The 25,871-nt window shown below is 38.4% G+C and overlaps 1 protein-coding gene across 1 annotated transcript in view; it reads right to left on the bottom strand.

Moving 5' to 3' along the window:
- LOC103924224 (neurabin-1-like) overlaps positions 1–25,603 on the bottom strand; it is a 44,364-nt gene extending 18,761 nt beyond the window's left edge. Inside the window, exons 1-12 of the mRNA XM_009332716.1 lie at positions 23,816–25,603; positions 10,482–10,614; positions 9,865–9,985; positions 9,246–9,350; positions 8,948–9,068; positions 8,322–8,465; positions 5,852–5,905; positions 3,839–4,068; positions 2,085–2,181; positions 1,815–2,004; positions 1,142–1,293; positions 1–300 (exon numbers count right to left, since the gene is read on the bottom strand). The exon at positions 1–300 is cut by the window's left edge and continues 31 nt beyond it. Of these exons, the coding sequence (XP_009330991.1) occupies positions 1–300; positions 1,142–1,293; positions 1,815–2,004; positions 2,085–2,181; positions 3,839–4,068; positions 5,852–5,905; positions 8,322–8,465; positions 8,948–9,068; positions 9,246–9,350; positions 9,865–9,985; positions 10,482–10,614; positions 23,816–25,423 (3,255 nt within the window). The 5' untranslated portion in view covers positions 25,424–25,603. The remainder of the gene's footprint in view (positions 301–1,141; positions 1,294–1,814; positions 2,005–2,084; positions 2,182–3,838; positions 4,069–5,851; positions 5,906–8,321; positions 8,466–8,947; positions 9,069–9,245; positions 9,351–9,864; positions 9,986–10,481; positions 10,615–23,815) is intronic.
- Between the last annotated feature and the right edge of the window lie 268 nt (positions 25,604–25,871).

The raw sequence follows: 25,871 nt of genomic DNA, 5'->3' as shown, positions 1-25,871 counted from the left end.
TGGCTTGACATTCTTGGGATACCCTTGAGGAGAATTTGGAGCCGTCTCTTCGGGAGGAGGTGAACGAGTGGTGGTTGTGCTACTTTCTTTGTTTGGTTTGTGTACTGGAGAAGAGTGCGTGGAAGCAGAAGGACTTGACTCTAGAGGACTTTCTGTGCTTTCTGTTTGTTCAGGCTTTTCACTCTTTCGATCTATGTCATCCAGGCGCGGGAGAGTTAATTTTTCACTTGTTTCTAAGGTCTTGGTTAGGTACGCAGTGGAAAGTTCTCTGTTGAGAACAGTGTCTTCTGAATCCTCATCCTTCAACAAATTCAAAAGTTATGATAAGCATGACATATAATCATTTACTATCTGATCTTTTACGAGGATGTAAGGATATGCTATGCTACACACAAACTTCCTCAGTTCAGAAAATTTTAACTTCATCACTTGTAGATACCATCTAAATCACATGAAGCTGATTTTATAGGCTTTCCTTTATCCACCCCATACAAATCTTTCTGTACATCCCAAATCATCTTTCTCTAGCCAAGTCAGAAACATTCTGGTGCATCTTGGCCATTTTAATTCAAAGCAACCACTTTTCAGTCTACTGAACTAGTAGTTCAATCAACTACTGAAGTAGTTCAGTCTTCTCCCTCTATGACAGGCTCTCTCATATACCAACTATATACACCTCAATTCTTCAACTGTTTTCCAGAAACGTGCTAGAACATTTTACTGGTATACTTCTTGTGGACTTAAATGATTAATTATGGAATAATGAAGCATTTCAGAAGTGTTCAGTTTTTGTAGAAGTTTGGTAACTAACTTGTTTCAGATGAAGGAATTAAAAGATAGATAAGCGTATTTCAGAACATACTACCGTTGTATCAAAATCTTTCAGTAAGTAGAAGTAGAATACAACAAGCTTGCATACTTCTTTGCTAATTTCAAATTAACTGTGCCACAAAGAACATGTCAGAGATCACATATGTGGTATGAACCCGAACAGGGGTCTTCACTTGGTGCGACATAAAAATATGATGCTTTGGCACAGTCTGAATGAAGAAGCATGGACAACACTTAGTATTGCAAATACAGATAAAACTGAACATATATTCAGGCTCATGAATACATAATTATCTACCAATATCAGTACCTGTAGATTTGCAGTCTGTTGTCCAGCCCCAAGAGATTCTTTCAGCTTTGATCGAGAAGGTGGCTGGCGTTTTACTTTCAAAGCAAGCTGAGCTTTTGCTTTGTGGGCACTGGTGTCTAATCTTGGAGTATCCCCAACAAAAGCATCAAAATCTGCAACAAATATGTACTACTTAAAAACAAACAACAACTGGTAGGCAAGTTCTCCAATCCACTGTCCACAAAAATATTCAGAAGTTAAATCAGAATTATTCTACCTGTTAATCATTACTATGTGAAAATATTGTTTTATATATTACTACAATATTTTAAAACATTGTGATAGTAATTTCTAATTAATCTAAAATATATTTCTATATTTCATCTTAGCTGACGTATCTCAGTGTTTTAGTCCCACTAACATCAGTTTCACTGACAGAGAATCTGAGGAACAGTGAAGATGGATCTCTCTCCATCCATCTCCTCTTTCCCACAGCATTTAAGAAATACATTACTACAATACTGAAAATGTTGGGGGACCTAAACAAACATATCCACACTGGCTCAAACATTTACCCAGTCAGTAGGAAATAGCAAACACTTAATTTCTTTTAACAACAAAAAAAAACCCACTACACATATAACTCCTCCTAATTTTTGTTAGATGCAAATCAAACATCCTACAACCTACTTACCAGAAATTAACATATCTGAAGAATTCAGTCTTTCTTCTATTGTTTCTGTTTCTTTTTCATTTTCTTCTCTACTCTTTGACTGTTCATTATGTTGACCTGGACTTTGACAGCCATCTTCCAATAAATTGCCACCTCCAAACATATATGGCATTCTCTCATATACTTTCAATTTACTTTCAAGCTCTGAAATCTGCAAGAATTAAAATTCAGAAGTGAGATACAACTCTTCAAGAATGCAGAAGTTTATTTCAAAGTATAATACTGCTTTACTTTTTCCTGATATATTTTCAGCTGTTCTGCATATTTCTGGTCTCTCTCTTCAAGTAGCCTTGAATGTTCCTCTTCTTTTTTCATAAATTCTATTTCTCTGGTGAAAGAAATATATACATATATATGGAACAGTAATATATAGAAATATAGAAAAACACGTAAAATAGAAATATGCACAGTTGCATTTACTAAAAAGCATTCTGTTTAAACGTTGAAAAAAATCAGTCTGTAAAGTATAACTGATTCATTAATATTGTAACATCACAAAATGACCTATGTATTTGTATGCTTCTACTGTCTTCAAAAGAAAATACATATGACACTAATTTATTCTGGGCTGAAAAAGGATGTGTTGCAACACTTTTTCTACAAAGTTACAACCATATCTCTACCTTTAAAAGTGGCAAGCAAGTTGCATATACATTTAAAGTGTAAAATATATGCAGGATTCCAATCGTTACATCTTACTCTCTTCCACAAAGATACATGCACACACAGTATTTTCCTTCCAAAAGCTATGGTAGAATTCTTTGTAGGAAACTAAATTGCACGTCAAGTTTCTACTTGGTTCATCCCACAGAAATTGCAAGGGCTGGGTTTTACAAAAAGAAACAATGATTACAAGAAGGAAACAAAAATAAAAGCTGCTTTTTCCTGCAAGTCAGATGAAATAACATACAAAACCAGAAAATAAGTGTAGAACATCTACACAAAATGCAAAAGCTTCAGGGACAGTCAAAGGAGTAATGGGAATTTGCTAAACAGTGAGGAAATGGAAACCAGCATGTTAGCAGTCATCTTTCGAACTTCCATGCAGATAAACTTGGGAGGAGAGGGGAAAGGAGACCTTTAAAAAACTCACCAAACAGCACAAAAATGCACTGTGAAAAGTAATATTTCTGGATGTGGACTACAGAACAAAAGATCACGCAAACTGCCTTTAAAAATAAGTAGCAAATGGAGAAATTGGGGACAAAAGAATTATATGCTTACAGTAATTATCAAAAGCAATAGTTGTGTTCTGTATTAGCAAGACACTTCTAGAAGTATTTTGCAATTAGCTCTTATTTAGCTAAGCGGAAAGAAGGTAGAGCAAATAGACACAACTGCATGACAACAGTGTTCATCTTACACAGGTGTATCTAATAAGCAGTATTACCTCTACTAAAAAAAAACCCAAACCTGTTAACAGATTGAAGATACTGTTTTCATGCTGCCATTTTGATGGGCTAGATATATATCCCAAACTCTTAATTTTTCTCAGAATTCCTTTTACTCCCCCTACAAGATATAACTCCTAACTCAGACTGAATCACATGTATCTGGCTCTTATTATATGTCCTTTGATACCTACCCTATCTGGAACATTTAAGTTGGTCAAAGCTAGAGGGTTTTTCACAAGCAGCAAAAGGTATTGCCAAATACCTCATGCCAAATTTCAAGTAGTCCTTCCAAAAGTATAGATGCATTACCGTTTCTCAACTAAGTTGTTTTAAAAATTTGTTATTAGGAAAAAAGATTTAATATTTTAAGCTTAGAATCAAAAGCAGCAGCAAAATTTTTGGAGAACCTTTCCAGAAGCTGGTGACTTAAGGTATGGAAGAATTCAGCATGTGTAGCCCACTGCTTCCCTAAACTCTGACAAATGAAAGTGTGTTAAGCAAATCCTAACCCTAGGTATTGTTGTCAGTTTTCCCCATAATGCACAAAACATACAAGCAAGAAATGGAGACCTGGTATTTTGGGGTACTTACTTTTGTTGGTAATCTTTAAGCAATTTCTTGGCCTTGTTGTATTTCTTTTCAAGGGCATCACATTGTTCTTGAGTTTCTTTAAGATGCTCATTTACTGTTTTGCATAAACTCTGTGCCTCTAACCAGTAGGTCTCTAACTTTTTAATTTTCTCTTTGCTTTCATCTAAGTTTTGCTGAAGTTCGGCTCGACTTAGTTTCCATTCATTTTTTTCTGCTTCAACAATTTTTAACTGAAAAGATTAATACTTAAGGAATTAATCTAAACTATAAGATGAAATGAAAAACAGTCGTTTACACATGTTTAAATAGAGAATAGCTAATAACAATTAAATACGTATCAGTAATATTAAAACAAGACACTGAACTTTTAAAGAAATCGTATCAACTCTTCCAACCCTTGCTAATCCAAGTAAGTTTAGAGCTCAAACCCAAGAGTCTTTAACTACTTCCTCATTAGTATTGCTTCTTTTTAAAGAGATAAAATGAATAAGACCTTTATTGTTAGCTTATATTGACTTGATCAAGATCTCACCATCTCTTAATACCTCTGGAGAGGCCTATTTTTATTACCTTCAAAGGCAACTTGAGATACAGAATCTTAACCTGTATAAGCTAAGCTCCCTGTCCTACTACTTTGTTACCAACAGCTTGTTGAATAAAGCTAATGAGACCAGTCGATCTTCCCTGATACTTTATAAGACATTGGTCTTCCTAACAAATTATGATACATCCATGGTTTGCTTTCCTAGGGCTAATGTATAAAAACACCAAACATTCCCTCAACAAAGGAAAAGGATGGGGCCCCTTCAGCTTGACAGCAGCCACGTTACAAAAGGGAATATCAACACGTGAAGTTCTCCAGGCCTTGGAGGAGTGAGCAGGCAGGATACAGCTTAGTTTGTCCATGCCTCCTTCCTTGGGGACACCATTTACACTGAGGAAATCACTGCTTTTGAAGCCAGTTAAGATCACCCGCTGATAGAACAGAGACTTTGAAAGGACGAAGAATTTCTTGAATTAAAAATGGGGCAGTAAGTTGTACTAACACCAACGTTTTAAACAGCTTTTTAGCAATCCAGTTGGGCCAAATTTCAAGAATACTGCAAGGAGGAGGAGCACAATCAGAAATCAAAATCAGAACTGTCATAAGAACACAAAGAAGTTTTGGCTGCCTTGCCTCTCTACACTTGGAGCTCTGAACATTTGCAGAGTGCAAGAAAAATCCCAATAGATACTGTTATTCAAAATTATAGCAATCTGAAGCACTACCCCCTTCCCACTTGCTACCAGCCGCCAGCAATATGCTGCAACTTGTCCTAGGGTACACATTTCTCAGCAAGGCAACACAGAAGGGCAATGGAATAAAAGAAGCTGCTCACCTACAACAAATATTGCCAGAAAAAGGCCATGCACAGATCTCCATCAGTGGAAAATGCAGCAAAAAGACCAAGAAACCCTTTCTCAGAGAAAACGGAAGTGTTGAACCAATCCTCACCAAAAAAAAAGCTGGAAAAAATTCTCTCCCCAGAGCAGGTCAGAAATTTGAGGAGGTTTTTTTAAAGAGGGGAAACAAGGTAACAGAAATAACTTTCTGGTAACAGAAAGTCAGCCACAAACCATTGTCTGTAAATGCCAAACCTATACTCAAATAAGACAAGTTCTATCCACTGAAAATGTTCTCATATTTGTTTGGGAGCTTGTTTCATACAGTACTCCACTCTAAGCAGTAATACTGAAGCATTCATTTTATAATGGCACAGGGAGGATTTGGGGGTTAGGTTTTTTTGTTTGTTTTGTGTTGGGGGTGTTTTTTTGTTGTTTTTTTTTTTTTTTTCATTTGAGCACAGCTCTTCAGCTTAGAAATGCCTGTCTAGCATAACACAGAGTACATAGAGCCTGAGGCCTAAAACAGATAGCTGCCTTCTGCATTCAGCCTTTTCTTGGTAAAATTCGTAGGTAGAAATAAAATTAAAAAACCCCACCACCAAATAATAAGATTCTTTGAAAACTTACTTTCTCCTTCAGTTGATTCACTTCAGCTGTTGTTACTGCATGTTTTAATTGTAGCTGAAACAAACAAACAAAAAATTGTATGAGCACACACAAAATGACACTTGAAATGCTAGTTTTAAGTATTTGTCCATGATTCCCTTCCTCCTCAAACCATTTTTATAGCAGCATACAGTCAACTTAATTATTTGTCAGTTACAGAAGCTTTTATTAAAAAAATGGTTAAACTCAAATTAAAACCCGGAAAGTTCCACGGTATTCTACTTGCTACAAAAATCAATACTTGACCACCTATAGTTAAAAATCCCACATTGTTGTCTATACATTACTAAAAGCGAAAAGGTTAAAATAACGTTTCAATGTGCCAGTAGAATGAAAAGGCAGCAATGCACTTATGATGACAGCTGGTACACAGAATCAAGTAAAAATTTAACACTACTAAATATTTTTACTTATCAGCACTTACAAATAAACTTGCCGGCTTTTTTTGTAAATAAGCCTTGTACTCTACACCACAAATCTTCATAGGATTATTAGAAATGGATAAAGGCTACACCTAAGCCAAATGTAAAGATTATTGTTAACATGTCTTAAGAAAACAGCACACATATGAGTGCAAAAGCACATTTTTTTGACAACTATTAGTTATTTCTTGTATCTCACTTTGCATCTATAACCCTGGGGGGATTTTTTTTTTGGCAAGGCGTAGTGCACCAAACACACATTAAAACAAATGAATCCGTGACTATCCTTTATGTAGATTATGTTAATAACAGCACAGTAACGATTCTAGCTGAGAATTTAATTGTATCCCAAGTAAATACAGTGCTTATGAAGAGATGCTGTAGCCTGCTGCTATGCTTCCTAACCTAGAAAAACTGTAAATGTTCTCTAGTGATCAATAGCCTGAAATTTCAACTTCCTTAATGACATCATCAATGTTATCAAGAGAGCAAACTTAAGGAGGTCTGCAAAATACCGATCCTTTATAAAAATAAGCTGATGTATGCACAAATGGCATCTGACAAAACAGTTTCTTTGCAGTATATTTTTCTCCTCCAGAGTGAAAATGACACTTAAAATGACAGTTAAATCTACCAAAGAAGCCCAGACTCCTAAATGCCAAAGACTGCACCACTTAAATCCCTGAATAAATTCCACAGACCTGAATAAAGCAAATATGCTCCTTTATAAAAACCTTGGGAAATGGGAACCCGTTTTTCCAGTTATGTTAAATTGGGATTCACAGTCTGGAATGCCCTATTGGGTTTACAGATTCATTACTTCCAAAAAATACACCTGTGCTAGTTTTGGCTGGGATAATTTTCTTCACAGTAGCTAGTACAGGGCTATGTTTCGGATTTGTGCTGGAAACAGTGTTGATAACACAGGGATGTTTTAGTTACTGCTGAGCAGTGCTTACACAGAGTCAAGGCCTTTTCTGCCTCTCACCCCACCCCACCAGCGAGCAGGCTGGGGGTGCACAAGAAGCTGGGAGGAGACACAGCCGGGACAGCTGACCCCGACTGACCAAAGGGATATTCCACACCGTATGACGTCATGCTCAGCGTATAAAGCCGGGGGAAGAAGGGGGGGGGCGGGGAGCCGGCGGTTCCCAAGTCACCGTTATGCGTGATGGAGCCCTGCTTTCCTGGAGATGGCTGAACACCTGCCTGCCCATGGGAAGTAGTGAATGAATTCCTTGTTCTGCTTTGCTTGTGTGCGCGGCTTTTGCTTTACCTGTTAAACTGTCTTTATCTCAACCCACAAGTTTTCTCACTTTCACCCTTCTGATTCTCTCCCCCATCCCACCGCGGGGGGAGTGAGCAAGCAGCTGTGTGGGGCTTAGTTGCCAGCTGGGGTTAAACCCAGAAGGGATCACCTGAAAAAACCCTCCAAGCCAAAAACATGCCTATCTATAGAATCAAGTGCTTTTATATATACAGAGGTTTCCCAGAAGACCTTAGGGATTAGAGCAAGAGATGAGATATGCATTTCTTGTCTTCCTGAAGAAGATCTACCACAACACTTGAGACCATTCAGAATGGGCATATTTGTCCCCCCATGCTCCACCCCGCAGCTAAAGCCATTCTGCTACGCAGCAAATAAATGCAAAGTCCAATGGGCCAAAGAAGAACTAAGAGAAGCATCATATCTATTTAATGCTATGCTCAGACACCGCAACAAGGAGGGAAGTGGTGTTGGGTTCTAATGCCTGTTTCCAAGGGCTTTTTTTTTAAATTTAATTTAAATCAAAGGACCATTTAATATAAATATGTATAGGGAAGCTGGGATCAGAAAATTACAGAAGACCTACATTTCAAGAAATATTTACCAGAGTTTTATTGGCGATGTCGGGAAAACTAACCCAAAACCACCATAAGGGGACATGAAGGAGATTATATCCAAATCTTACAAGGTTCAGATGCTCCCCAGTGCATCACAAAGAATATTTAAGAAACTGCTACCACACCTCTTTAAATTTAAGAAGAGACTGCGCTGAATCCATATCCAGCGGTAAACCAATATCTTCATTTTCAGGAAGATCAAAAACTTCTACAGATTTTCCATGTAGATGTGACTCATATGTATCATCATCATCATCATAGTCATCATCCTGACAAAATGGGAAAATCATGACATTCTGTAACACACACACTTTGCATTATGGTAGCAGCAATAACGAAAGCACACAATCAAGGAATCCAAACAGTTGCAAAACTTTTCTCAACTAGTTACTATCCGTTTTTAGTTTCTTATACCTACAATAAGTTTTAAAGATGACTTGCAAACACCTTCATCAAAGTTCCACAAAAGAGAGCTAAGTAAGCCATGCACAAAACAAGCCACAGGTGATACTTAAAAATATCTTTTGGATTATTGATAAATGGGAAGTATAGCAAGTAGTGATAATCATGTGCCTTGATAATAGTAATGTATGAAGTTTGTATTTTCTGTTTTTAACAAGTTGCTTGTTTTATCCTTTTTTTTTTTTTGCTTTAATTTGATTCAGAAAACATTTATTCCATTTGCAGAAGTTATTGCCTGTAGTGGCAATCATGTACTTTTAAAAATATGTAAATATGTATGATGTTTTACCTGCTCTGTATCATCATGAACATAGTGCTGCTCATACAGACATCTCTCTTGCTCTAAGGTCTCACTAATGAGGCGGGCTACTTCACTCTGAGTCCCCGGCTTCTCCCTCCCAATCAGAAATCTACAGAAGAAAAACAAATTACCTTGCAGCAAAAAGCTTAACATATGCTTAAGAAATTAGTTTGCCATACTGTTGCCTTCAACAACGTCTTTGTAAAACTTTCAGATTATGGTTTTGTATTCTCCATTAATGAAAAATGACAAAAAGAAAGTATTATTTCATAGAAAACATACATACCTCACTGTGCCTTTGGTGTTTTTTAATACAGTGGCTGCAAAGAACTGGGTAACTCCAACTAGACTTATGCCATCAACCTCAACAATCTGATCATTTACTTGAATTCTGCAAAATAAATAAACACTTAGCTATTAGTTCAATGACTTTGGCTTGACAGATTTTTGACATGACAAGTATCACTTAAAACTCACTAGTATTTATAATGAGAAATTCTGAGTCCTGAGAAATTAATTGCTTAAAACAATCTCTTGATCCTCAGTTACTATGCAGATCACCAACTAAAATTTACATGCTATTTGCCTTGACATTTTTATACTATTTACACACTGATTGGTGTCCTTGGGTGTCAACATGATTTTGTGGCATTGTTACACATGGGCACATTCTAAGCTTTTCTCATATATGCTGTAAGCAGACCTACGCTTATTTTGCCAAATTGTACTATATTAAAAAAAAACAACTGTTTTTTAAAAAAATTAACATAAAGCAGAAATGTAATATTTATTCAGCTGCATTCAGCTTTTGTACTTTTAGTCACAGTATTTAGCATATCCAATGAAAACAATTGGGCTCAGTTAGAAATTTGTAAAAAGCATAATCAATTCAATGAAAAACTCACCGTCCATCTCTCTGTGCAGCTCCACCATCTGTTATTGTTTTTACAAAAATACCTAGTTTTTCAAGTCCCTGATCAGCACCAACTCCCATTCCAATAATACTGATGCCCAGACCACTGTCACCTAAAGGATTCAAAAATCTAACATTAGCTGCATAGCGCAAGATGTAACACTTAGCAGTAGTGAGCTGTTTCAAAGTGTTCCAAGTCCTTCCGCACAAAGGAGATGAAAATTCACTTAAAAAAAAAAAAAAGACGACAACATATTTTCTATCTAGATACTACTTAAAGCCTTTTTGTTCTGTAGTTATGACTGTCTGTTAGATTCAAAGCTTCATGGTATCTGGAGGAGATAGCAAGAGTTATGAATTGTATATATTTTGTTGCAGATCTGTCACTCAGCAATGTAGCCTTCCTAACTTCAATTAAGTATGACAATTTGAACTCAGTAGAGGCCCATCCAGTTAAAGTTCACTACATTCAACAGAACTAGCCACAAATGAAAGCCTGAACACACATTCAAAAATTTGAGACCTAAATTAAGGGAAAATACAGTTTAAAATTGTTTTATCTTTCGTGCGCATAGTATCTCTTGCAAATGTTCAAGGTTTGATTTGCACCTTTTTCAATTTCCACAGGAAACACTTCCATTTTTTCCACCCTTTTCTCAAGTTCATACTCAGCTGAGGCTGCCACAGGGTCAACTTCTTCATTACGTCTATCGTAGTCTTCATTTGAGTAAGTACTGAAAACCTAAGAAAGGTAACAGAAAACTTTTTTTAGTGCTTTCCCACCCCCTTCCAAACATGATATAATTGGAAGAAAATCAGTAAGGAAATTAAAGTAGTATCTTCAAAGATCCCATTTTCTAAACAACCATCAATTTAATAAATACTGCTGCTGTACAACAGTTTCCAACTTGCACAGAAGTAACATTTTAGAAGTTTCAAAACAATTCCTTAAACACTTTTTGTGTTGTAAAGGCACCAAATAGTTAAAAGAAATCAGTCAAGGAAATCAGTCATCTCCTCTTTGATACAGTGTTACTTTTTTTTTTTTTTTTTTTTTTAGGACTACATTCCCCCAAATCCTTCTTCCTCTCTTCTTCCCCCCCCCCGCACCATCTGCCAATTGCAATGCTTCAAACAGATGTAGTTTTCTGATTTTGCAAGGGAATGACACAGTTTCCCAGGAAAAGGAAATGCCTTATTACATACACTACTATTTTTAGTAATCACCCCAGCTGAATTTCTGAATTGTTAAAAATAAAAGATAAACAAACAACACAAATTAAGACAGAAATCTAGAAAGGAAGAATGAGATACATGTAACAGGGTTAATTTTACTTATCAGCATGTTCATTAATTGTATTTAAATTCATAAGTTGGAAAAAAAAAAATACACCAACCCCCTTTTATCTGAAAAACACAGTTTATCTGCTTAAGTTTTTACAGGCACTGAGTGTTTTACTCAACATCACTGTAAGACAAAAAACAGTTATGGATTGCAGCTGCAGCAGCCATCTCCCTAATCAAGAATGTGCAGTGCTGACACAAAGTTAATTTACACTGACCTACTAACTTTTTGCAACTTTTGCATTTTCCCACTAAGACTACCTAGACAGGTAGCTGTAATCATGTAAATAAGACAGAATTAACTGTAATTAGCTGTAATTAACATTTTCCCAGTGAATTTGGATCCGCTAGTATACGGAGTTAGCTCTGCATGGCAGTAGCCTCGGACACAGGAAAATGGTTATTGAAACAGATTACAAAAAGGCAACTAATGTTAACTCTATTTCCCACGGGGACCTTACTACTTCACCTCCAGACTACAGCTGGAGGACAGTTTCACAAACTCTTCGCCAAATCCTGCAAATCAGCTGCTCCAGAAACACGGCATGGCCATAGAGCAGTCCAGTAAGTAAGCAAGATTAGATCCACTTGGCTGAAAGGGAAGGAAGAAACCCACTCTTGGAAGGCTTAATGTTTCCCCCAATAAAAGAACCTTCCTGAAAAGTTGTTCTTCCTAAGTCTTGCATAAAGGTAAATTAACTAATAAGCTCCTTTGGACTATTGTACAGACACCAGTGGGCAACAACTGGACACAGAAAGACGACAAGGGTTGCACTTACGGTATCTGTCTTCCATAAACTTTACAGAAAAATCTGCAAAATAGACAAAGAAAACCATCCAAATGGTCTCAAGTATTCTTACTCTATCTCTATGAGAAAAAGGCAGCCAAGTTCTTAACTAGTCCCCCTCCCCACCCCCCCAAATCAGTAAATAGGATATGAAGTAGAAGCTTTAGGGTTTCATGAAGCACTATTCTCCCTTTGGAACAAAACCCATCTGGTTTGGTTCCTTTGCATTCCAATAGAAAAATCAATCTCTCAAAAAAGATAGTCAAGTTATAATAATAAGATGAACGTTAAACTAATAATAAAAAAAGTTCATGAGTGGACAAATGATAACTTTTTAATGAGAATATTTGAGTTCTTGAGGACAAATCAAATACTGGAGCATGAAAAAAATCAAGTTTGCTTATTTATAAGTGTATGTATGATCTAGTATTAATAATACGACTAAAATGTTAAAGATCACTAACCATCAAATGGCTGAATGAGCAAAATGTGGGGAATGGTAGTAGTCCATTTTGGAGACCCCGACAACTCTATTTTCTTGATTCTTTGTAACTCAGTGGTCTAACTCACAAAGCAGAAAATGATGCAAGTAGTCACTATCTGCTGAAGAATTACATCAGCAAAGGGATGACCAGTTCCTTATACAACCATTCATAAAGTGCTGGAAATTTGGGGGAAGCAAAGTCGCACCATCTTAACACGCCGCGTTACGTATACTGCAAATCTTAGGCTGCCAGCACTAAAATCTCTCTGGAATTTCTAAAAATTATGAAATGTTTTTCCAACTCAAAACTAACTTGGGAGTCTCATAGAATTTGCCCGTTTTGACACAAAATTGATCATAGGGATTGATCATCTGCCAGGAGTGGATCATAGAATTAAAAATTAATGGCGGGTTAGATTCCAGTGATGTTTATAATTGCTATACATAAAATAATAATTGCAAAATCATACATATGCAAATGAAGACTACTAATATTTAAGTGCACTACCTCTTTGAGAAAAAACTATCTGAAATAAATTCTGACTAATCCACTAAGAGAAAGAATTCATACTTTTCCTCTTAAAGTTACAGATGAGAAGTGTGTGAGAACATTAAGGTAATACTCTAAAAACCATAATGCCACAATTAGGACACAAAAAATCTGTTTCAAAATAGTAAGAAAAAAACCCACTGACTTCAGAAAAATAATTTTGAGGTAAAACATGAACATACAAAGAACAGAGGAAAAGCAAAACTGATATATAACCAGAAGCCAAACACTGCAATAACAAAGAGAAAAGCAAGAGCACACTAAGAAACCTACAGTCCAAAGAGTCAAGTGCAAAAGGCAGAAATTTTTATTGTGTACATGTGGAATCATAACATGGTATTCATCTTTTATGAGACAGAAATGATAAAATTGTTGATACTAATACAGGAAACATAGAACTGCTCAGCAAGTTTTTCTTGCCAAGTAGCAAAAGTAATATTAGACACAGCTAAAACGTGGATAATAAATAATATAAGTTACAAGTTACGTAGTTTAGAAGATTGATGAGAAAGCTAAACACAGTTCATCCCTGCGCTGTGTCTGGCGGGGTTTAGACACTGAATCAAACGCATTAGGGACAAAAGAAATTCTAATCTTACTATTTAAAAGCCACTGCTAGCCAGAGATCGTAAAATTATTAGTGTGCAAGTGATATTTTTAGAAGATATGCTTTAGCAAAAACAAGTTATTGTCTCAACATAGTAGAAACTAGATGAATTTTACTGTGGAAACCACGTGAATTTTACAAGCCTTTTACCATAGCTTGTTATATATCCAGAAGGTTAAACTAACATTAATAACTTCTGGATCTACTCAAGCTAATAAATGATGGAAAACCCTGCTATCTGGCAAAGGAATTTCTTTTACACTCAAGACCTCTTTTCTTCAGAATGAATAAAAATAATTTGAATCCAAAAAAGTTCTGACAGAGGGCTGAATTTTTAAGGATTATTTTAATTAAATTGTTAAGGTACATAACCAGAAATTTTCAAATATATACTTAGTCCTTGGAGAGCAAATATATTTATCTGGAGGCAGAACAAACTGCATTCTCCACACCAGGAAAATGAATCACTTTTTGAATGCAAACCTCAGTTCGCCTCCTTGAATGAAGATGCTAATATCAACATCATCAAGATCAGCACTCCAAAAAAACCAACGCAGCCTACTGTCTAAAGGATCCCACCGTTCAGTTCCTGTTACCATACAGAACTAAAAATCTCCATTATATCATCTTAGTGCTATCACAGAAAACAGCATTATCACAAAAAATCAACGACCTCTCTTAATTCAAACTCTTAGCAGCACATAAAAAGCTCTACTTAAGAACTATGATAGTTTTAGCAGAATGTTAATTTTGTTAGAGGGTAAACTCTTCAGAATAGAGACACTAGTTTACCACATGTTTGCATGAAACGGCGATGGAGTCATAAAACACAGCCCAAAGACCTCTGCTCCCATATTAATTTCTAGTAGATAATTTGTTTGTGCCTGATCAAAAGCAGAACATTACAAAAGTAATTAAACAGTAAGATTAAGAAATCAGTAACTGCCCAGAAGGGCTAATTGGAATGGAAGCAATATCAACATCACTTTAAAATTCTCATATAATACCACAGTATTTGCTGGAAAGCCTCACAACACCTGCACAGGCAGTTAAAGTAACACTTAACAGCTGAGAGAGGCACTGAAGTGTTACTGACACCCCTGCCTGTGCACCTTGCCCAGCAATGACTACACCTTTTGGTTCGTGCTTCTTCTGAAACACATTTCTTACTTTGAACATTTGACTTTACTGACACTCAATAAAGCCATACATTCAAAACACAAGTCACGGCTCAGGGAAACTTATCTAACAGTGAACAGTTTCAGCTTTTCAAATTGATTGCCTTTGTGATGCCTGGCAAAATGTGAAGTGCTCAAGCAAACATGAACAATCATTTGGAACAGTAGCACTGAAGTAGGACTGAAGTATAATGTACACTTTACAGTTTTACAATCTCCCTCTTCAGTTAAAGTAGACATCTCATTACTGCTACCCACTCTTCCCTCCGTTTCCAAAAGCTACACGGTTAGTATTTCATTACCACTGTTATATTTTAAGTTAAAAATGACTATACCTGATTTAAGGCAACTCACGCTATCAAGTCCTTTAATCAGCACACAGAAATACATTGCTTACTTTTTTTTTTTAAACACTTACACTTTTACTGTGTAAATAAAAAATACTTCAGAAAGTATTCAGAATGGTTGGTAACTGTTAAACAGGTTAATATTATAAGCCATTACATTCAATGTAGCATTTTCTGTTAGCAAACAGGTGGACAGACAGGCCGGACACACTTTATGCACTTGATCCTGTAGCTCTGTATGACTTAATCAAAAAGCCCAACCAGGTCAGTTTACATAAAGGTGTAAGTGCAACCTTGCTTCAGATCTACAGTACAGACAATTTCATATAGATAATTTCATCATAAATGAACCAGTTTTTTACCAGTCTCACTATTGTCTACTTAATTCTCGATAAAACCAGTAAAATTTATTCTCTAGTTCTGTATTTCACTGCAGTAGCAAAGGCACTGGAGCTAGCTAGAGAGCAAGAAAGACGACATAGTATCTGTTTCAGTCAGGTTATGCTACCTACTCCAGAAGGAGAAACACACTTTCACTTTCAGGTATTTCATTTTTAAATCCCAATGAAAGAAATACTGAAGACAGAGAAAAGCATCCATTCAGATTCGGTGCACTGATTTTATTTCATTTCAAACATTCAGAGCAGAAGTTAAGAGACGATTCATGTTCTCTCGCCGTGGAAGTGGAGCTCTGCTGTGACATGGTTGTACTCCACCACCATCTCAGTTGAGGTGGCATTGCTCTCTGACTGATAAGGAGACTGAAAGACTCCAAATAAATAGGATATGACTGACCAGAAGAGGCAAACACTACTCACAATACCACATAAATGGGGGATTCCCCCAAAAAATCTTGACTCCTGGAAGACTTTGTATATAAAGAAAGTAATTAAATTATGAACATCTGTAAGCTTCACAGGTGTCTTGGTACCACCAATTTAAGCCTGGCAATCCAGAAGAATGAGATATGTGCATTTATTTAGTATTCACTAAAACAAAAATCTTGACCTGACCAAATCTAAATAGAAGCAAATTGGTAAGAGGAACTTCAAAAGAATAACAATCAACACAAATAGTCCACCTGGCTGTTTTCTAAAGGCTGTAAGAAGAAACAATAAAATAACCCTGCCATACCAGATCAACTCAATTAACTAATCTGCAGTAATCCTGTCACTAGCAATGATCAATACCCCAAGTCTGAAAAGGAGGATCGTCTCACTGTACCAAAACACATCAGAGGGTGATGGAGGAAAATGATTGAGAAATAAATCTAAAGAATTTGCATGTTGCCTTTTGGAATAATACTTTACTACTCAATAAAAACATAAGAAACCTGTAAAAAAAACTCTGCTACACTGCACCTTCATGATTTCAAGATTACAAAATATGTACTCAGATCATAGAGGCACACTTCTTTTCACTGATGTCCTTCTGAGTGTTCACCTTCTCTTTTACGTTAGAACGATATGAAAAGGGATAATTTATTTTTTCCATCTCTCAAAAGGTAAACTACAAAAGAGTTTCAGCTACTGCCTGTTCATTCTTTATCAGTCTAGGTTATTCTCAGGTGCTAATAACAGCAACCATCACCAAAAAGATGCTGAATCTTTTAGCAGCTTAACTGTTGAGGTAATGAACATGTCTCCTATAAATTTGCTTATCTTTGCTGACCTTTGCCACCTCCTCAGTGTTTCTTCTGACTACATCTCCCATGAAACCCTCAAGTGCCTCCTATTCACTCCCTTTCCTCCCTCCCATTCCCCACAGCTATTCTCGGAGCAAAACACAGTACAGGCTGGACATGCATAGTGATCAGATAACATTAAGTCAAAAAGAACAAGTAACTTAAACTAAAGCTGCAGACCTGCCATCAGTGAGGGCACGAATCTGCAACTCTGAGATAACTGCTGATTTTCCCCAAACCAAGCAGTATTTTAAAAATACCTTTAAAAATATCTCTCTCTTCCCTGTCAAATCCAGGTGAAACTGCTAGGAAGTTAGAAGTTGGAGGGACTGAAAAAGGAGTGAGGACAGGCAGGTCATCCTCACTGTTACCTGACCTGACATCTATAACCTCATCGTTCTCTTATTGGTCTGTAGTTTTAGAGCATCATCAAGTACATCAAAGAGGACAGCAGGTATGTCATGTAACTGCATTCAGGGAATAATTCAGTTAGAAACACATTGAGATTAATGTAAAGAGTCAAGCTACTCCAGCAGTGAGCCAGGGTATAAAAAGAAGTTCTTTACTTTTTCTGTTCTGGTTTAGATTTCTGCTCTACAGCCCCATACCCTGGCACTGGACTCTCATCCAAAAACTCTTGAAATGCCAAATCAATCTACCATTGTAAAACTTACATATCAAGTATTTCCTAAAAATCAAACCAGAAGATGTATGATAAAAAAGAAATGCCAAAGAAAGCTAGAGTTGAAAATGCTTCTTTCTAGAGAGCTGAATGAAAGTCATGGAATCAAAACATAACAAGGACCAGAAAGGCATCAGAAATACTGCATACAGAACTTTCTAAAACCGGGTAAATCTATACGCAGAAGCCTAAATACATTTAGGCTTAACAAACATTTAACTTTTATGAAAGTTGAAATTTCAATAAGTGTTTAAAGATTACCTTTCCTCAAAAAAAAAAAAAAGCCAAAGTAACAAAATGTTCACACATATGTGTGACAATATGTACCTTCTTCCTCCAGTTAATATCTGTGTTTTTAACATCTCATACTGTTAAGTTAGCCAGCAGGAAATGCCATACTCTCAGATGCAGGCAGAATACAACAGGGTTACTTTTTGTGAAAAGTCACTGAAAAGTACTGTGGAGAGTTTGAGATAAAAATACGAAGAAAAGTTGTTATGATGTTAAGTTACAAACATTGAAATGTTGATGCAAGTGATAAACAAGGCTTCAAAACAATTAAAATCTATGAGTGACAACAAACAAATTGTCATTGCAAAAGATCCCAAACAAAGCATGATGGAAATACACTTACATTGCTTGTGTCAAGAAAACAAGCAGATTACTTCCCACATACAAGTCAATTCTGTTTAAATCTACTCTCAAATCAAATCTCTCTTTTCCTAGATCAACTTACATCCATGTCACAATACTTTTTTCTTAATAACACAGAAGTATTTTACTGAAGTGCTTGACCGATAGCTGACAAACAATTGACCTTTTATGCAGTAATCAATTCTCTAATTACTGAAGAAACTCCGGGGTTTGGGTATCTTCCACCAGTTAGTGTATTTTGTATCCCTTTCTGTGTATGACGTCACAAGTATAGAAGTTATAGTTCAAAAATCAGAGGATGTATGAAGCTGAAGGACTACTCTGCAACATTTTGTTAAAACAGTGTTCAGGAGACTACACATTGACCTAGAAAAACTGTGCATCTCCTAAAAGTGGTAAGCATTTACAGATATGCTGTTATACAGGAAATCTAATTAAAATGTATCTTCATTTACTGCTTCATTAACTTCCACAGTAAGCAGTTCTGTACTGAAAAGATTGAAAAGTATGCCAGCCTGAACAAGATTACCATTTGTGTGCCAGCTATACATAAAACAGCGCTATTCCGATATGCAAGACAAATGGCAATATTATGAAGGATTTCCATATTCTCTCAGAAGCAGCTGATACTTGGATGGTTAGGACAACACACAAGCTATGAAACTGCTTTCACTTTCCTTACTTAAGAAAGAAGTTTAAACTTCCACTCAACTGTGACAAATATAAAAGTAAAGCCTTTATGAAGGTTTGTTTTTTTTTTTTTTTTAAACTGTGTTCTTGACTTAACAATCTTAAAAGAAAGTATTATTCACAAAAAGCTGGGAACAGACACTCCCATGCAACTTAAACTGCATATCACTGCTAATTAAACAGACTTACGAAAGCAAATAGCAGCTGTGCTATCTTTTCAGTTTACCTGAGCTACAGAATTTCTAAGGATCATAAATAATTGCAGAAGTTAGTCACAATGCTATTAAAGGTTTTGAGGACAAAGTTGACACAGTCAGAGGTAAAAACATCTCAAGAAGTCAATTTGGAAACAGGCATTTGTTTTCCCAATGGAAAGTTTCAAAATTACAAATGTCAAACAGCGCTCAGTCATTACATTTATGTTAATTAAAGCCTTTCAAGGTAATCACATAATTGAAAGCGAGTTTAATCTCTACATTACAAAAGCGAAGTGAAATATAAAGGGATGACAGCACAGTTACCTGATGTTATTTGCACTGTCTGTAATGCTGACTGTTTACACAGTTTATTCAGAAAACTTCAAGACAAAGACAAATTCAGTTCCCTTGCAAATACCTTGGACAGCTGAGTGTGCTTTACATTCCTTACTGGCTTCATATGTGGCAACAAGAGACTAAAAATAGCTCATGTACCATAATACAAACCCAGTCTGTGAAGTTCTGCTAATAACTGTACAGTAACACTCTCTTCACTACTGAAGGAAAAACAAACAACCGAGACAAAGTTCCTTAAGGTCTGCAGAGATCAAACAGCAGCAGAACTTAAAGAGTCAGGTCACCCATGGCAAGTAAGAAATCTTCCCAGATGTCATTTATCACTAGCTTCTACAGAATTGAAACATTTATTTTAAACAGTCCCATCTACACTTATTTTCACAGGCACAGGGCAACTCAAAATAATGGAGTATTTCATAATTATGTTCCATCTTTCCTGAAATTATCAGATCAAATTATGTTCTTAAGCCCTGCTACAGATGTCAACAATTATGGATCTCTAGCATGGGTCAGATGCAGTGCTAACAGTGTTAGCTGCTTTATACATCCCCTGGGACCTCCACACAATCCTCCTTTTACTCAAAAGCCTTGCCACTTTTACAACCAACTACAAACTTCGAAACAGAGACATTAATCAAGTTCTCTTTGCTGCTGCAGCATGAATACTGTTTTTAGGGTGCCTGTGTGTAAGTTACATCCCCTACCTACACACATATCCAACTTCCCTTTTGGGTATATCAAGTACAATGGTTAGAGCTCCATCACTGCAGAACCTTGATGATCTGAGAAGGTGCTTTTTCTTGCCCAAACACCTTCTGAATGTTTTGAATTCTCCAACTCTATCAGACACCTGCTAAACAGCAACTGCAAAAGACAGAGATGGTTTCTTCATAATCACTAGAGAGGTGCAGAAGGAAACCAGCAAGAACGCCAAGGCCAGCCTGGCCTCTTGCAGGAGCATCTAGGAGAAATACAGACCTTTTTAGTCAAACTTATTAATCTAAATAAAGCTGAAAAAAGCAGCCACTTGGATACATTTGTCACTATGGCACTGCTCTAAGCTGTGGTGGGGACCCGGAATAATCTTTTGTTACCACTCAGGATTTTTTTTTCGTCTTCCAATTTAAGATGCACTAAAATCTACGCATAAAGCCAAACAAGAGAGATTTCCTTCTATGAGGCAAAAGTGGGATTTTCTAAAAAGTTAATGAGGTATTAAAGGTACATTACTAAAAAAGATTTTGGGGAAGTGCAAAAAAAAGTTGGAATTCTTTATTTTACAGAGCACAAAAGCTGAAAACCATATACCAGGACTCATTCCCACTAAGTATCATAGAAAATACGAAACAAAAAGGCAGACAAGGGGAAAGAAATCATTGCTTAGGCATGAGGAACCGAGGGAAAAGAGCTATTGAAAATGACATACAGAAAGAGATCCCTATACCCATTATAGGAAAGATACAGTCAAGTTACCCTGAAAAGGGATGAAGGCAAGTATCACAAGCTTCAATTTTAGGGCCTCAAAAAGAAAGTTCACTTGACCGTATCGCTAGTAAGTACAGTTTATTCTGCCAATCCAAGTGGGGCATTATGGCAAGAACTATGTTATTTTTAATGGAAAACTGCTAACAGTTGCTACTAACTGTTCATCTCTCAGTTGTGTAATTGATAATCTGTGTGGTGGGTTGACCCTGGCTGGATGCCAGGTGCCCACCAAAGCCGCTCTATCACTCCCCTTCTCAGCTGGACAGGGGAGAGAAGATAAAATGAAAGGCTCATGGGTCAACACGAGGACAGGGAGATCACTTAGCAATTACTGTCATGGGCAAAACAGACTCAACTTGGGGAAAAATTAATTTAATTTATTACCAATCAAATCAGAGTAGGATAATGAGAAATAAAACCAAATCTTAAAAACACCTTCCCCCACCCCTCCCTTCTTCCTGGGCTCAACTCTACTCCTGAATTCTCTACCTCCTCCCCTCCCTGAGCAGCACAGGGGGATGGGGAATGGGGGTTGCGGTCAGTTCATTACACATTTTCTCTGCCACTCCTTCCTCCTCAGGGGGAGGACTCCTCACACTCTTCCCCTGCTCCAGCGTGGGGTCCCTCCCACGGGAGACAGTCTTCCATGAACTTCTCTAACGTGAGTCCTTCCCATGGGTTACAGTTCTTCATAAACTGCTCCAGCATGAGTCCTTTCCACGGTTTGCAGTCCTTCAGGAACAGACTGCTCCAACGTGGGTCCCCCGCAGGGTCACAAGTCCTGCCAGCAAACCTGCGTGGGCTCCTCTCTCTCTCCACGGGTCCACAGGTCCTGCCAGGAGTCTGCTCCAGCGCAGGCTTCCCACGGGGTCACAGACTCCTTTGGGCATCCACCTGCTCCGGCATGGGGTCCTCCGCGGGCTGCAGGTGGACATCTGCTCCACCGTTAACCTCCATGGGCTGCAGGGGGACAGCCTGCCTCACCATGGTCTTCACCATGGGCTGCAGGGGAATCTCTGCTCCGGCGCCTGGAGCACCTGCTTCCCCCTCCTTCTTCACTGACCTTGGTGTCTGCAGAGTTGTTTCTCTCACATACTCTCACTCCTCTCTCTGGCTGCAATTGCGCAGGTTTACACCCCCCCCTTAAATATCCCGCGGGCGCGGATGGGCTCGGCCTCGGCCAGCGGCGGGTCTGTCTTGGAGCCAGCTAGCATTGGCTCTATTGGACACAGGGGAAGCTTCAAGCAGCTTCTCACAGAAGCCACCTCTGTAGCCCCCCGCTACCAAAACCTTGCCACGCAAACCCAACACAATACAGGTACAGGTTGGTTCCTGTGACTTTCAGAGAGGCAGCTGTAATTGAGCAGTGCTAGTTACCAAAAACTGAGTTTTGTCTACACGAGAGCTTCCATCACAGTTGGCACAGAGATTTCTTTGAACTAAGTCTGGCATAGACATAACAGAGAAGGCAAGAAAAGTCTGTTACAGCCACGGCTTCAGTAGGATTTCAGCAACGATCAGTAAAACCCTGCCTACAGCAGGAAACCAGCAGTCACTCAATGCACACACATTTACAGTAGACCCTACACAGCACTTTCCTCAGATACTCAGTGCACAAATGCGAGGGGAAATGGACTGATGCCCCTCCAGCTCTCTCACAGCCCTCACCAGTCTCATTACGCAGTTTCCAACAGCGGCACTCCCCCCTTTAGTGCTCCAGGTCACCACTAAAGCAGCATCAACTACAAGAAAGCCGTATAAAGTCAGCCTGTCCATGGAGAGACTATAAAAAAACCCCATGCAACAAACCTCTTATTTTGCCACACCCAAAACATTTTCTGGGGTACAGCACTGGTGTGTTTAACAAACTGGGAAGTTACAGCTCTCCACTGCAGGAAGTACAGGAGTCAACAGAATTTTTACATCCCTCTGATCAGTAAAAGTGAGTCCTGACTCCGTACGAATAAAGTGTAAGAATCATTTATTAAAGATGATATTTTTCATACGTGTAATAGTAGAAGAAAAATATGCTTGAGAAAGCGTGGACAGTTTTGCATTCCATCCTGGTCCACATCTCCCAATTCTCCTCCCAAACTTTAACAGGGACTACAATAAATGAAGTCTGCAATGAGACTATGGGTAAACACAGTTTGAGCTGTAGAGCGACTTATTTTGTGGGTATTTTTGGTGAGGGAAGATCAGACACCTAAATCTTTTTAATTTGTTAGTGTTGTAACCTACACTACTCCTCATTATCCAGTCTGCCCTGTAACTTCTACTTCCACAACTACCTAACTCCAAAATGCTCATGTTAACACTCCTACAGCATGTTCACCAAGCCAGTATTTAAAAAAAAAAATTTAAAAATTTTAAAAAAAGGTTATTATTAGAGAGAATTCTAAAATCTTAAACAGGAACCAGTCATTTGATATTTTCTCACAGTTAATTCTGAAAACAAGTCTGAAGTTGAATCTGAAGGTTTGCTATGTTTTTTTTTTAAACTTTTGTACAAAAAGTAAAACTGAAAAAATCTTTCCTAATGCAATGCCTCAATTTTAAACAACTGAAGGCAAGTATTAGAGGTCACGTGTTTGCATCTATTCCTAAAAGTTTAGTGCTCCTGAAAATGTCCAGTAAGTAAAATCTCACGTGTTTCACTACGCTGACTATCTTATGAAGCTGCTGTGATTCAGAAATCACTTGTGACTAATTTATAGCTTCTCTCTTGTTCAGAAAATTTATAACTTCTCTCTTATTCAGTTTTGAATAAAAGCCATAAGCTTACACTTTTTTAAGGGTTTTTAGAGCTTTGAAAAAAAACACCACAAAAATTTATTTCCTGGGTATTTTTGACTGCAAAACAATAAAAAAATAAAGAAAATTCAAATGTACTTACCTTGATAGGAGCTGTTGAGAACTTGACTTTTCGGTCTGGCTCAGGATCTTCCTCTTCAGAAAGTCCAGGAAACTCCTCATATTCACTGTCATACATATACTCCTCCTCCTCTCCATCCAAAATTTCTTTGCCTTCAGGCCCTTGGTTTTCTGGCTCTGTATCCCTGTCATCAAAAGCTGCATTCTCTATTCCAAAAGCACTGAAGTTCTCACTCTGCTTTTCCACCACTTGCTCCTCTTCTTCAGTATCCCCTTCCTGCTCTAGAACATCCTGAACTCGTGTAACTGGACCATCTTTCACAGACATCCCATTTCTTTCTTCTTCCCGACTGGTCTTGCTGCCTTCTGTAAACTCTTCTGCAACCTCCAAGGAGTAGTCGCTCCTCTTCCCTTCCTGTACTTGACATCGGAGCATCCTATCCTCTTCAACAACGTGATTTTTCTCTAAACCTTCTTTTTCATGCCCTGAGGTTTCATTTTGTGCAACCAGCTCTGCGCAAGTCCCCTCCATAGGGGAAACCTGGGAGAGAACACTATCTGATCTCCGCTGAGCATCCTGACCAGGCGTACTGCCCACATCCCACAGGCTTCTCTCAAGTACCAGTTGCTCTCTTTTGTCTTTTCCAAGTGCCTCGCTCAGCCCATCTCCGAGGATCACAGGCACTTCGGTGGACACAGCTTTCTCTGGACATCCTTCAGCAACAGCAGATGAATCCAAACTGTGGTGGCCTCTAAAAGGGTCCTGATTTGGGCGACTATAATTTTTGGAAATTTCTTTGGATTCTTCAGTGTCGCTGTCACCCAGAAAGCTTTCCAGCCTCCTAGAAATGGGCCCTGCATTCAGGAAGGAGGATTTAGAACCACTGTTGGGATGTTGCTGCTTCAACTCCTCATTACCTTGATTTTCAACTTTCTCCAGCGCAACTGGAAGACTCGCTTCTGTATTAAAACTGAAGTGGTCCACCACATTGCTGCAATCAGAAGCTGAACCATGTCTCCTCTTATCCTCACTTCTTTCACATTTGCTGGGGGAATATCTGTCCACTGAGCTCCGTTGTTTTATATTTCTCTCGAACAGCTTCCTGGTCTCTGAAAATTTTTCTGCCAGGGCAACTTTGTCCAAGTCTGCCTCATCGTTGCTACGGATGACCTTGTCGGCAGAAGGCACAGACAACGAATCCACAGGACTGCCACAGGGGCTGGTACTTGTGTTAAGAAGATTATTTTTTTGGACAATGAGGAAAGATGGGCTACCTGGAGAAGGTCCGTACTCTGCTGCTGTGGCCCGGCTGGTTAATTTGGTCTCAGCAGGTGGACTGCTTTCACAAGAGGGTGTGGAAGAAGAGCCTCCCATTTGCAGAAACATATTTTTGATCTTGTGTACTCTATTGCCGTAAGTGGCAGCTCTACCTCGACTGTGTGGGTCATTTCCCCCTCCATTGGAAGAGGTGCTCAGCTTCTGATGCAAGCCTGTTTTGTTGGAAGCGTTTTCAGGATTGTTGATACCATCAAAAGAGCATTTGATAGCATGGAAATCGGATTTATAGGTATTCCGGTGTGGAGAAGCACTTCTTAAAGTCCTTTCCCCTTTGCCTTCAGTTTTCATCATTGTCAGAGAGAAAGCTCCCTCGACTCCCGAAGAAGAATGGGAAGGACGACTCCCAGGCACAAAGCTTCCACCCTCCAACACCAGGCAGAGCAGATCCCACAGAAGATCTGAACAGCAGCCTTTCACTCGGCCAGCCTCCCCACTCGCACTGAAATGGAGCCCAGGGGAGTATACGTGGAGAGAAAGAAATCACAGCGCGTAAACGGCCACATCGGGTGTTATCCCCAGTGCAGACCGCGGTATCCGGAGAGCCATCTGCAGAGAGACAGAGAGTTTTCATCAACTCGGGGCCTTGCCGGCGTGCGACAGGAATCCGAAACTCGGGGTGGGAATCGCCGCCCGAGACCTCCCCGCGGGATAAAGCCCATTGTGTCTGCCGGGACGCGCAGCCCCAGCTGCTCCCAGCCGCCCGCCCGGGCACCGACCTGGCGGTGCCGGCGGGGGATGC

This window comes from Pygoscelis adeliae, unplaced genomic scaffold, assembly GCF_000699105.1.
Source record: "Pygoscelis adeliae isolate BGI_AS28 unplaced genomic scaffold, ASM69910v1 Scaffold160, whole genome shotgun sequence".
Lineage (NCBI taxonomy): Eukaryota > Metazoa > Chordata > Aves > Sphenisciformes > Spheniscidae > Pygoscelis > Pygoscelis adeliae.
The sequence above is the reverse complement of the archived record's forward strand: the minus strand, read 5'-3'. Positions and strand labels throughout refer to the sequence as shown.